Raw genomic sequence first — 12,924 nt, 5'->3', positions numbered from 1 at the left:
CCAGAGATCTGAGGAACTCCAGCACCAACGTTGGTCATCAAGTGTGGACTGCAGGCAATCCAAATTAGTTCTGCCAGTGACTAACACAAGAATGACTAAACAACTTTTAAATCTAACCAGAAATAACCTCAAAATAATGATAGGGACAATCACGGGCCATTGCCTCCTTAATAAACACCTTTATGTCCTAGGCGCGACAGACAGCCCCATGTGCAGAGGCTGTTTCAACGCAGAGGAAACAGTCACCCACGTAGTCCTGGAGTGCGAGGCTGTGGCTAAACAACGTACAGAAATCCTCGGAACAGTGAGGTCGCTCCGTGAAGCCTGCGAAGTGCCCAGGAAGCTTCTGTGCTTCTGGAAGGAGTTAGGCTGGCTTAGTTAGCCAGGGCTCACGTACAACGGACCTAGTGAGAGTCTAAGTGCGGAAAACGAGTCCACAAACCATACCATACCATACCAACTGTTATATTATAAAAAAACAGTAGTGCTCCAACCTTTTGCGGCTGGGCTTCAGATTTCTTTTATTTATATTTTTAAATATGTAATATACAGAAGTCTTAATATTTAGAAACGAGACTTGATGCATGCTCTGACCATTCCTCAAAAACTTATAGGTTTTTGATTTTAAGTTACTTTTAGCGATGTTCTTACACGTAGAGTTCAACAGTCTTCTCATAACTTCAATTAGGCAGGCAAAAGCAATTTCATTCAGGCTACCCGTGTATGTTTTTATCAGATTACTAGCTGGCCTGGCGAACATCGTACCGCCTAACAGTCGATTCTTTATTTATTTTTTAATACTTATTGTAGCAGAATACGGGACACCGGTCTAGCTAGTAAGATAAAAAATACAACAAATACATTATGTCAAAAAATAAAAATTTACCTTCCCGGAACCCCTCCACTAACACTTGAACTTTATGATATGGTATTAAAGTTCAAATTGCCTTTAAATATTATTACGAATATTTCGTAGGGGAATATATAAAAGTGTTTTTTTTAGACTTTTTCACTCAATTTTATTTAATTTTTCTCTACGTAAGAACCATCCTCGTACTTCAAGGAATATTATAAAAAAAAGAATCAGACAAATCGGTCAAGCCGTTTTCATGTTATGTCGTGACAATGGAAAACGGGTTTCATTTATATATATATATATGTATATATATAAATAGATAAATAAAATCATCAGATTATAGTAAACAATATGACCTACGATTTTATTTTCTTTAGAGAGGTTTGCAGCCAAGGCCATGTGGAGGGAAAACATGCGCGTTGCCGATCTCCAACCCGTTGGACCGATTTAATTAGTGCAATAACTGGATACACTCTGCAACAGTGCTGTCGTGATGCGGAGGGTAGTCTAAAGGAGATCTATTGTGATGCCAGCAGTGGTTCCGGGACGAAATAATGATGTGAACCAGAAACCAACCACAGTCACTCCAAAACGAGTGCAAGAGTGAGATTAAAAAGAAGCTGCTTAAGTAAAAATTTAATTTAAAAAATCGCGACTCCATTGATTTCTGTTTCTATAATTCGCGACTGCCTTGACGTCTCTATTATAGTCTAATGACAAGTAATATTTCAACCCCTACTCATCAAGTGATACATTGTATAAAAGCTTTGATGAGTGACAAACAGATACATTAGTTACATTGTGTTCCAACTTACAACATGAAGGTAAGATTACTATAAGAATGTATACAATCATTATTTAGAAAGCTTTAACGACAGTAACACCGATATATAATTGGTCCAAAAGTCTAATATTAGTGAATAATTAAGGGGTTCCTACTTTACTTTCTTCTTAACCAGCCCTGCGATTCTGTAACTCACTTTTCGAACTCACACAGCGGTTTTCGCATCGGCGGTCGCTCTCAAATCAGTCGTGAAGCAACCGTGCGAAAACCGCTGTGTGAGTTCGCAAAGTGCGTTACAGAATCGCATGGCTGTCCTATGAAACGGAAAAAATATTATTATGCAACAACAGTGTAATTCAAAAATGTAGGTGTTATGTAGAAATAATTATGTTATTATATTAGTACCGTTAACATGTCAAATGGAAGAGACTAGCTGGGGCGAGTGGCGGCTTTCCCCTTCTTTTAAGTAAACATAATTTTTTAATATGTATTAATTCTTATTTTCTTCTTGATAAATAATTAAAATAAAGCAGTTTTGTAACTTCCTTGTGGCTGCTTTAGGGACAACTGATAATATTTAAAAATTTCCCACAAATTTTATTTCCTGTAAAAATTTATACCTAGTGCAAAATTATATGTTTAAGATATGATAATATTAAAAAGTATGGCTCACTTTCAGACTTTCTTGATTATTGCTGTCACTGCTTTGGCCGTGGTTGCTGAACCACCGATTTCTAAAAGGTAAATAACACGATAGACATAAACTTATCTCTTTTTAACACAGCGGTAACATTATCTGTCAGAAAGAGACAAATGAGTTAGTCTTACAACTAACCTTGCGGAGTGAAATCAAAACAGATTACTAATTTCAATGAAATTTGTATACTGCAAATAACATTGTTTTAAAAATTTATCGTTTTTTAGCTACCTACCACCACCGCCAGGTGGAAGGGCTGGCTACAGCCAAGGATCACCTTCGGGTCCAGCTTTTCAAGCTGGTATTGCTCCTGAAATCATAGCAGCTAGAACTTTAACTGGCGCGGGACTTTCAAACGGCTTTGCGAGGTATGTGCTCTCTTTATAAGATATAGTAGTAAATAAGAAAACGAGAGAAGATGATTGATAATGAAATTTAAAGAATAGACAGTCAAAACCATTTACGACGACATCGTTTAGAACAACATACCGGTTATATTGACCAAAATCAAAGGTCCCGGCTGAATATCTATTGTATTAGGTTCTTAACAACGTCATCGGCTGTTACGAATACCGGTTTTTACGACCAAATATGAGTAGTCCCTTCGATGTCGCTATAAAAGATTTTGACTGTATATCTATTATATTTATATTAAACTAGCTGACCCGGCAAACGTTTGTTTTGCCATGCATATTATTTCTAGAAAACATTTAGTAATTCAATAAAAATAACTATCTACAATAATAAAAAATAGGGGTTGTTCGTAGAGGGGTGAAAATTAGGGGTTGTATTTAACATATTTTTTAAAGGTGCATCATAAAAAAATACAAAAAAAAATCTAAAAAATAAAAAAACATTTTTTGGGCTGGACACCCTTATTACTTAGGGGTTTGAAAGATGTGGCCAATTCGCAGACTTACTGAATATGCATAAATTTCATTAGAATCGGTCGAGCCGTTTCGGAGGAGTATGGGAACGAACATTGTGACACAAGAATTTTATATATGTATTAGAATTACATGCTTAGTTTTTGTCGATTGTACTTCGCACAAGTTGATATGTGTATATTTTAATCTATAATATCTACAAATAAGCATCAAAAGTCGGTCACCAATACATATTTCATAAGCCATATTATGACACATCTATTGTCTTTTAGAAGCGGTACTCACGACCATACCATAGCAAGATTCAATGGAAACCAACATGGCTACGATAGCGCCATACCAGTTGGCAGAAACGCTATTGAACAGGCTAGTGTAAGTAGAACAAAGACGGGATAACTCATCAAACTTTATAATGGTTTCAAGGAAATTTAACCTTCACTGATTATTTTGGTTTAAGACTTGTCACGTAAGCCGGGCAGGGCCGGATTTAGAGGTCTGTACTCTGTAGGCCCCTGGCCCCAAATTATTTCCCAAATGTAATGAAGAATTTTTTTCAGTCGTGAATCATCAGTACCAAATAGATTATTTTAGCATTTACCAAACATGTATAAATATGTCAAAAGAAAAGTTGATTACTAGTCGGAATTTAATACAAATTTTTTTTCGAAGTCCCTATTGTAGCGGCCTCTCTTTTGTGGAGGCTCCGAGGCTGTAGCCCCGGTTGCCCTTCTATAAATCCGGTCCTGCATATTTTGCGTAGCATAACCTCAAAACTTCTGCGAATCTAATAATACTGGACACTATGTCAGGCAAGTTGTGATGGGCTCGGTTTGAATTCTTCTATTTTTTCTTGGGCTTACTGACAATGGTTAGTTACGTAGTAATGCACGCATGTCATTGTAAGGTATTTTTTTAATAAACATATTAAATTAGTATAAGTACTTAAAAGTATTTGGAAAATAAATAATTTAATATCTTTATACTCATAGGTTTTTGCTAACGGTACTTATACTAATTTTCTAGGAGCCAGCCAACTACAATTTTGGCTACATGGTTAATGACGTCCTACAGGGGACAGAGTTTGGCCATCGGGAGGAGAGACAGGAGGAGACGGCAGAGGGAGAATATCACGTGGTTTTGCCTGATGGTAGAAAACAGGTAACAGTGTTGAAAGATTAAACGTTATATCTAATCATAAATTATTTCAAGTGAAATAGTTTAATTTTACAGAATTTTAATATCATGTTTCATATTTTCAGACTGTAAGCTACAAAGCAGACGAACGTGGTTTCAAGCCTCAAATATCATATGAAGATACTGAAGACCTAACATCCGGCTATGATGTAAACGCCCAAAATCGCGGGAGCAACGAACACGATTCTAATGGCGGTAGAAATCACCATGACAGCGGATTTGGTAGCCATGGCAACCGTTTTGGTAACCATGACAACGGTTTCAATGGCGGTCATGGTAACCATGGCAACGCGCGTAGCGGCTACTGACTAATTTATTTTTTGATGCTTCCGTTTTGGTGTTTAAATTAATAATATCACTCTTCTTTTTATCGATAAATGTTTATACTTATTTAAAATATGTATAATTCAATATGCAATAAATATTTATATGAAAACCTTTTTTTCTATTGTAAATTTTGAATTCCTATATTATTTTTTTTATTTTATTTATTTATAATTGTAATCCATCTGCAATCAGCCTCATGGCTTTTATCAAATTATATAATAAATAATGGCAATTAGGGAACGCAAATCCAATATTTTTTTTATTCCCTCCGTAATTCGTAAACCTCCGTCGTTTCCAAGAGGCCCGAAGCTAGGGGGTTGACGTGTTGCTGAAGTCTCATTTTGTATCGCACGGTTGATCTTTTAATGTCTTCCTCGACAGTGGCAATTCCCAAATATTTATGGACTTCAGTATTTCGTGTTAACCACGGCGCACCGCTCATATTTCGCAGTGTTATACTAATTATTGTCCTATATTAATTAGTAAAGTAATAATTAAGCTAAAAGGTTAATTATTCTGATTATTCTGAACCGATATATACAATACCTTTAAAAATACACACGTGTATATCTCACGAACACCACGGGTATAAAAAGCTATTTATATAATCAAATAGCAAAACTATGATTTCATCAAAATTACGTAAAGCATTTGTGTACTTAATCGATGGCAATTAATTGGGTCGTGAGCAAACTCACTTATACAAATTAAATATGTAAAAAGGGAATGTGCTTAACGCTATTCTAATTTTCGTAATTGTCGTTTTAAGTTTCCCGTATACATATAATAGTACATTTATCCAACACAAGATTGTACGTCAAGTCTCACACATCTGTTTTTTTTTTTTAAATTTACTTATATCTACTATATAAAATTCTCGTGTCACAATGTTTGTTCCCGTACTCCGAAACGGCTCGACCGATTCTTATGAAATTTTTTATGCATACACCTAAGTAAGTTCAGTAAGTCTGAGAATCGGCTACTATCTATCTTTCAAACCCCTAAGTGATAAGGGATATCCACCCCAAAAAAAATATTTTTATTTTTTAGACAATTTTTTTTGTTTTTATTGTTTTATGATACAGCATACAAAATATATACAACCCCCAAATTTTACGTCTCTACGTAACCCCTATTTTTTATTATTGTAGTTATTTTTATTGAACTAAAAAAATGTTTCCTAGAAATAATGTACCTACATGGCACAACAACGTTTGCCAGGTCAGCAAGTAATAATATAAAAATCCAGCACAAGATTTTAATAATTGTATATCAAGTCTCATACATCTGTTTGTTTGAACAATGTAGGTACTTATATAGTTATATACCTATGTGATCTGTGCTCTGAGCGAGATTCATTTGTGCAACTTGTATTTGAACGCATGACCTCAATGTTTGATTAATAAAAAGAGTATCTTACTAGAATATAAGAGATACAATGGCTGGGGGCTAATAGTACATGGTAATGAGCGTATTATATCTTAGCCCGAAAAAACTAAGTTCAATATAAATGTATACTCATAATATGTGTTTATAATTCATGAAGATTTATATCTTCTGATATTATTATCCAAATACTCGTATACTAATAACCTGTTTAGAGAGAAGATAGAATGCGGGACCGTCTGATCCCCAGTCATTGGGAAGGTACGGACAAGACCCCCGAGCCGAGACTGAACATAGCGGCAAAATATAGCAGAGCAAGTACCTGTAAACGTAACTTTACTCGACATCGATTTTAACAGTATAAGTTCTATTTATGCTTCGATATAAAAGTAAAACATAATTAATCAGCTAAATTTAATTATTACAATTTTAAAATACTTTTTGTACAAAGCGTCGGATGATCTCGAAAATTGACATTAAATATCTTTGTAATCTTATTAGAAAGTCTAACATTATCAAAAGTCATTCAATGAAGAATCAAATATATAGAAATAGCTAGTGTATTTAAATATTTCTTAATTAAATTTATTTACTATTAAAAGGTTGAGACTAGATTCATAGAACTTCATGTAAGAATTTATAAGTTATGCCTTGGGAAAAATCTCATTGGTTTTTAATTAATTCCATCAGTCTGTCAAAAATACCCATATATAAACACAACTATTGATTTTTGTATTTTCCCATGACGAGAATATTACATAATAAGACATTATATACAATTGAAAACCTGCAGTTTGTAGCACAAAATATTTTATTGTTTGACAAAGTCTTTTGTCTTAACCACATGGTATAAAAATATAAAAATATTTTTTTTAAACTACTAGTACTTCTACATACACGAAAACCTTGAATCGTTTTTATAATTCGCAATCTAGATAATTAGTTCTGTCAAATATTTGTTATGTTCTGTGTGTTTGTTTTTAATTATATATCGATCAAGTGTACTATATATACGGAAAATTTTTTGGTGATATCATTATTCAACACACGCCAAAGGATCTCAAACGGCTTGGAAAAATGAAGGTATTATTTTTAAATATTTTTATCTGTTGAAGCGTAGTTAAATTGAGAAAACCTCCTTTGTAATATATTTTTAGTTATTTTTTTAAAATCTTCAAGCTAGCAAGCAAATAATATTTAAAACTACCAAAGCACTGATTCATTTCTTTCTTTCGTCACGTGCAACGCTTGAAAAGTTGGTGAAAACATCAATAATATAAACTACTTTTAAAAATATTTTTGTACATTCTGAAATGTAATTAATTATAATTAATACGTTATTATTACTATGTAGGTAAAGAAAATTGTAAATACTGTATATTTGATTATTATGATTGACTGATAAATATTCAGTTATTATACAATAATATTAATTATGATTTACTGATGTATCGGAGCATTATTAAAACCGATGTGTAGTAAATTTACCCCATTTACAGGTTCTTGCTCTGCTATGTTTGGCCCTTGGATCAGTCTCTGCTCGTGGATCTGGTCCGTACCTTCCCAGTGGCTGGCGACCAGACGGTCCCGCTTTCTATCTCCCCACTAAACAGGTAATTAGTATAATTGGATATAGTATCTTAAGATAAACTCATATGAGTACTTATACCCTATATTAAATTTAGTTTGGTCGTAAAGCTGATTGTTAATGAAGGGTTATAAAAATTATGGCATTGTTTATACTGTCTATACCAGTTCGTAGAAGTACCTACTTTCTTTTTCCATCATTAGGAACTGAGTATTTTTTTATTATATAGAAACAAATGTGTATTAGTCAGAAAATAACATAAGGAAATGGTTTCAGGCCGTAGAACGTCTTAAATTATTGAAGCATATAAATAGTCGCGTCATACAAATTACATTACAGGCTTCAACAGACCCACTCAAAGATCTAATTCTACATGGTTCGGAAGCCTCTGGGTCTGATTCTCTTCGTGAATACGGCCCTCCCAAGGTATCCCAGGAAGTCATCAAGCAGGACTTACCAAATGAAAACATAGACCTTACATTTGTAAGTACAACTTTAGACAATGCAAATTTTCTGAATATCACTATGTATGAATGTGATTCGTGTATTTCTTGTCTTATTGTAACTATTGTACTGATTCTATTGTCATATTTAATATTATTTACAGACATCAGCAGAAAAATTGCAACAGGAAACCCTAAATGGCTCGGAAGATTCCGGAAGTGATGCTTCACGTGAGTTTGAACCCCCGAAATTCCAAGAACCTCAAGATTTGATTGCAACAGAATTGCCTCAGGAAGTTACAGACCAAGTTTCTGACGAAAAATCAAATGATGTTGCTGAAGCGTCCACCATTAAAGGTAATTATATATTCCCTTTTACTCATAAGACTATTTTGCCTGTAATTTTGATAAAAATAATTATTTTTAATATTCTAGCACAAGAAGAATCTGTCACAGAACCTCAGGTTGTTGAAACCACAACGGGACAAGCTGAAGTTCCCATACAAATTATTCAAGACAACTCAGAATCTGCTGTGGTAACTAGTTCTGTTGAACATGAGGATGTTACTGTAAGTGAGACTCCATTACCTGTTGAAGTAACAACTACGTCAGATGTTCAAAATTCAGTTGAAGCAGATGTTGCAAACACCGATGATTCTACTACAAATGAGACCAAAGATAATTTGGTAGAGCCTACTGAGGCTCTCAACAGCTTGACTGCCGTTAAAGTAGAATTAGAACAAACTGTCCAACAAATTGTACAAAATTTTGAAGAATCCATAGAAAAAGTTTCAGAAAACATTGTTGAAAATATCGAAAAAATTGAAGAAAGTGGTGTAGAGCAAAGTGAACAAAACGTTGAAGAAAAACAGGAAGTCGAAGAAAATATTCAAAACTTTAGTGAAAATACCCAAAACGTTGAAGATATTGGACAAACGGAACAAAAAACCGAAGAAAATGAACAAAAGACACTTGAACAGGTTGTTCAAAACATTCCAGAGGTATTGACGAATGTGAACAACGATATAACACAGGTAATTGATTACTTATTAGTATGAAGTCTACAGAATTTCAAAGAAATTTACTTATAGATACTGGTATAATATGTTTATTTTTTTTAATTTTTCGCAATTTTAGGTTGAAAAAACTGAAACCCAAAATCAGGAGTCGACTTATCCTGAATTCTCTGGGTAAGTGAAATAATATTATTTTTTAGTGTTTCCTTAACATAATTAACATTGCTTTATTATTAAAGGTCTTTGGAGCAAGCCCCTGAAGGATTTCTAGAGTACGGACCACCTGGATTTAAGGAATACGGACCTCCCAAGGAGGACGAGCTAGCTAGAGTAACATCAGAGGTACTGATATTAAATCGTAGATATTGATTATTTTGATGTAGGATAGCCGTTAGGCAGTGTTGGCCTAGTAAAGGAAAACATCGTGAGGAAATCGACATGTCTTAGACCCAAAAAAAAAGTCGACGGCGTGTGTCAGGCACTTGAGGCTGATCACCTACTTGCCTATTAGATTTAAAAATGATCATGAAACAGACTCAGAAATCTGAGGCCAAGACCTAAAGAGGTTAGGCGAATTGCGAATGAGGCGTTAGGCGAATTTCGATAAAATTGGATATTATGGTAGAAATTTCATTAAAGATTTTCAAATCTTTTTGTTAGAGCTTTTATAGTTGTCGTATCTATAAGGGGATTTTATAATGAACAAAGTTTATTATATAGACTACAGGTTACGGACTACGATATGAATGGCTTTTATTTTTTTCAGGAACTCATCTCAGAAGCTGAATCTTTTGAATCTACGAATGAAACAAGGAGGAGGCGTTTTTCTCCAAAATTCAAGTTAGTAACATAATAACCTATGTCCGTAATGATATACTTTATTTTATAAGGATTTTTGTAACACGCCAATTTTTTTGTTTAATCCTACTTAATAACCTAATCTTAACTAGACCTCAGATTTTTATTCTTTAAAGTCTAATTTAAATAAAAAATACATTGTTTACGTTTCGGGACATACATATTTTTTTAATTTGTTTCCAGGCCTACTAAAAACCACTAAGAGACATAATTTTACGGGCGAAGCAAGACAACGGCGTGTTAAAATGATAAGTTTGTTAATTTAAGTATTATATCCAATATTAAAATACCAATTCAATATGCTTAAATGAGTTATTTCACTTAGTATGTTATAGCAATATTAGAAAGAATATAGTGAGCTCTGGGTCTACCAGCTAACAGTAAAATCACAATAAATAAACACGGCTTATAGTCACGGCATAGAATTAACTTAATACATAGTAATTAAAATAATGAACTAGTAAATTCTCATACCACAAATTTCTGTAAAAGCAACTGCTTAACTGAAATACTTAACTTTGAATTATTATTGTAGTTCCCAACTCATAAGTTAGTAGATGTAAAGTAAACTTTCTAGAACTTTTCAACTACAAAAAGGCACGATAACGTTATACCTACCCCCAGTCGTCCAGTCTGTGGAACCTCTGATCGAGGATACTCCCTTCAGGTTGAAACCTCTTCTGCTACGAGTCGAGTACCTCCATTGAAGATTGACAAAGTATTTAACGCTTACAAATAAAGCACTTGTATAAATATCTTGCGGTAGTAAAACAGAGATTTTTCGAATAAGTATTTTATTATTATAGAAGCATATCGGCTTTTTAATGTGCATACTAATACTATCAGTATTAAAATATTATTTACTTCAATATATTAAGATTTATTGTTTTTAAAAATAACCTATACTTAACTTTAACAAATCAATGTACTTATGTAATGGGTAATAATAAATATTATTTGGCACTTTAAATTGTATATCTTATAAACCTTATTAAACGTGTTTAAATCCAATAACAATTTCCCCTATTCCAAGTCATAATTTCCTTTTTGGCCGACGTAAGTATTTTGAAACCCATGTCTTTTTAGAGATTTATCCAATTCTATTCATTACTTTCATCATTTCGTCCAGTCGTTTGTCAGTCTGTGGAAAAAATAGAAACTCAAATATAAAATTCTCGTGTCACAATGTTCGTTCCTATACTCCTCCGAAACGGCTCAACCGATTCTTATGATTTTTTTTTTATATATTCAGTAAGTCTGAGAATCGGCTACTATCTATCTTTCAAACCCCTAAGTTATAACTATAAGGGGTGTCCACCCCAAAAATTTATTTTTTATTTTGGAAATACATACAATCTCTAATTTTCACCCCTCTACGATCAACCCCTATTTTTATAATAGAAGATAGTTATTTATATTGAGCTAAAAAAATGTTTTCTAGAAATAATATACATTGCAAAACAACGTTTGCCGGGTCAGCTAGTTTCTTTATGTAGGTATTTGATTGCAGTAGATTTTTTTTCTTTTTACCAATTTTATCTTAGTTTTTAGTTGTAGTCTAGAGTTTATTAAATGAGTCTTAATGAGCATACCGGAATATTATTTTCATTCCATTGAATATCCTTGCTTTGTTCTTGTGACTGTGATGGACCACTGGAGAACAACGTGAACTGCAAATTATTTGGACAAGGAAAGCATTCCACAAGTTTACTCACTTCTAAAACATTTTCGTCGTGATACAAGTCATAGTCTCTATTGATATTGGCATTTCTAAAAAAAATTGGTAAGTACAGGGTAAACTCTTTATAACGAATTTCAAGGGACCGAGCATTTTTATTCGTTATAGAGATGGTTCGTTATAAGGAGGCAAGAATTAATGTTTGGGTATCGGGTTAAACCAAATAAATTTATCTCATTCTTCTGAGAATGTTTCGTTTTAACGAATGACGTTATAAAAAGTTTCCAGTGTACATTATTTTTAAAAAACGCAACTTAAATTGTCCTATCTGTTTATAAAAAAACTAACCAAACAAACACCTAGGCTCATCCGATTTCACGCGCGTCTGGACAAGCTATCAAGCTGACAGGTTTGGGACTTCAAGCAATTAGAGAGAGATTCAGAAATGACACTTTATGACTCCCTTATGTCAAAATCCAATGTGTTATATGGGAGTCCCGTTTCGGAACATCACCCTATGTGTTTTACTATGACCTCACTGAATCTTAAGCTAAATTCAAAATGAACATGATTAAATAAATGGTTGACGATATCTTATGTAATACGAATTAAATATGTATATATATGATGTTTTTAGAAGAAGTTAAGAGATAAACTGTGTTATATAATCTGATTTTCTTTTTAAAAACAGATACAATATAAAACAGAACAAGGATACCGTAACATTCGAACGGGTTTATTACTCACGGTAATACCGCAGGAAGCAATAACAATATAAGAATGAAACTCATTTTTTATTGCTCTACCTTCTCTGTTATGGCCGATTTACATTATCTTAGTGTTTAAGAGAGTGCTTTAGTACAACTTGAAAGGCAAGTTCTTTAGCGTAGCGTTTACAAAAGCAAGTAGCGTTTACATGTTTCAACTAAAGTACTATCCTAAAGCACTCTCCTAAACATGTAAATCGGCCTTTAAAGTGAAGTCTGGTTTGGGCAATACACAAAAATATTTCCATTTTTATATACTTTCAACCGAGCCATTAATATGATAATGCTATTGAAATAATGTTATTACAATAAAATTGCAAAGCATCAAATATTCTGCTGTTGCTATAGTCTCATTACCATTTTAACAAAAATATGTATGTATAATGTGGACCTGAGTCCTTGTCCCTTGTCCACAGTACAGAGATTTGGCTCGGTATCTCTGC

General features: G+C 33.4%; 2 protein-coding genes across 4 annotated transcripts; both read left to right on the top strand.

The window, feature by feature from the left end:
• Positions 1 to 1,589: 1,589 nt before the first annotated feature.
• On the top strand, positions 1,590 to 4,811 carry LOC125052591 (pro-resilin-like). 2 transcript variants are annotated; one of them, XM_047653522.1, is made up of 6 exons: positions 1,590 to 1,680; positions 2,320 to 2,381; positions 2,565 to 2,705; positions 3,497 to 3,596; positions 4,296 to 4,382; positions 4,484 to 4,811. In XM_047653522.1, exons 1-6 carry the CDS (start codon positions 1,675 to 1,677, stop codon positions 4,724 to 4,726), a joined length of 639 nt encoding a protein of 212 aa, XP_047509478.1. In that variant the 5' UTR covers positions 1,590 to 1,674; the 3' UTR covers positions 4,727 to 4,811. The 2 variants fall into 2 exon arrangements, with proteins under 2 accessions (XP_047509478.1, XP_047509477.1); XM_047653521.1 differs by having other exon boundaries at positions 1,596 to 1,680; positions 4,248 to 4,382; positions 4,484 to 4,809.
• Positions 4,812 to 7,066: 2,255 nt separating this feature from the next.
• On the top strand, positions 7,067 to 10,640 carry LOC125052492 (ring-infected erythrocyte surface antigen-like). Of its 2 annotated transcripts, XM_047653377.1 has the most exons (9): positions 7,072 to 7,214; positions 7,631 to 7,744; positions 8,059 to 8,202; positions 8,327 to 8,519; positions 8,598 to 9,196; positions 9,300 to 9,352; positions 9,418 to 9,520; positions 9,945 to 10,018; positions 10,220 to 10,640. In XM_047653377.1, exons 1-9 carry the CDS (start codon positions 7,209 to 7,211, stop codon positions 10,236 to 10,238), a joined length of 1,305 nt encoding a protein of 434 aa, XP_047509333.1. In that variant the 5' UTR covers positions 7,072 to 7,208; the 3' UTR covers positions 10,239 to 10,640. The 2 variants fall into 2 exon arrangements, 1 of the variants encoding a protein (XP_047509333.1); XR_007117453.1 differs by lacking the exons at positions 9,945 to 10,018; positions 10,220 to 10,640 and having other exon boundaries at positions 7,067 to 7,214; positions 9,297 to 9,352; positions 9,418 to 9,472.
• Positions 10,641 to 12,924: the final 2,284 nt, after the last annotated feature.

This window comes from Pieris napi, chromosome 9 (assembly GCF_905475465.1).
Source record: "Pieris napi chromosome 9, ilPieNapi1.2, whole genome shotgun sequence".
Lineage (NCBI taxonomy): Eukaryota > Metazoa > Arthropoda > Insecta > Lepidoptera > Pieridae > Pieris > Pieris napi.
Note: the sequence above shows the minus strand (reverse complement) of the source record. Positions and strands in the feature narration are given on the sequence as shown.

What these genes read in the sequence shown, in the direction of transcription:
- LOC125052591 (XM_047653521.1), top strand. An exon ending in GAACCACCGATTTCTAAAAG is followed by an intron (nt 2,382 to 2,564) that starts GTAAATAACACG and finishes ATCGTTTTTTAG; the next exon opens with CTACCTACCACCACCGCCAG. An exon ending in ACGCTATTGAACAGGCTAGT is followed by an intron (nt 3,597 to 4,247) that starts GTAAGTAGAACA and finishes CTAATTTTCTAG; the next exon opens with GAGCCAGCCAACTACAATTT.
- LOC125052492 (XM_047653377.1), top strand. An exon ending in AAAACATAGACCTTACATTT is followed by an intron (nt 8,203 to 8,326) that starts GTAAGTACAACT and finishes TATTATTTACAG; the next exon opens with ACATCAGCAGAAAAATTGCA. An exon ending in TGAAGCGTCCACCATTAAAG is followed by an intron (nt 8,520 to 8,597) that starts GTAATTATATAT and finishes TTAATATTCTAG; the next exon opens with CACAAGAAGAATCTGTCACA.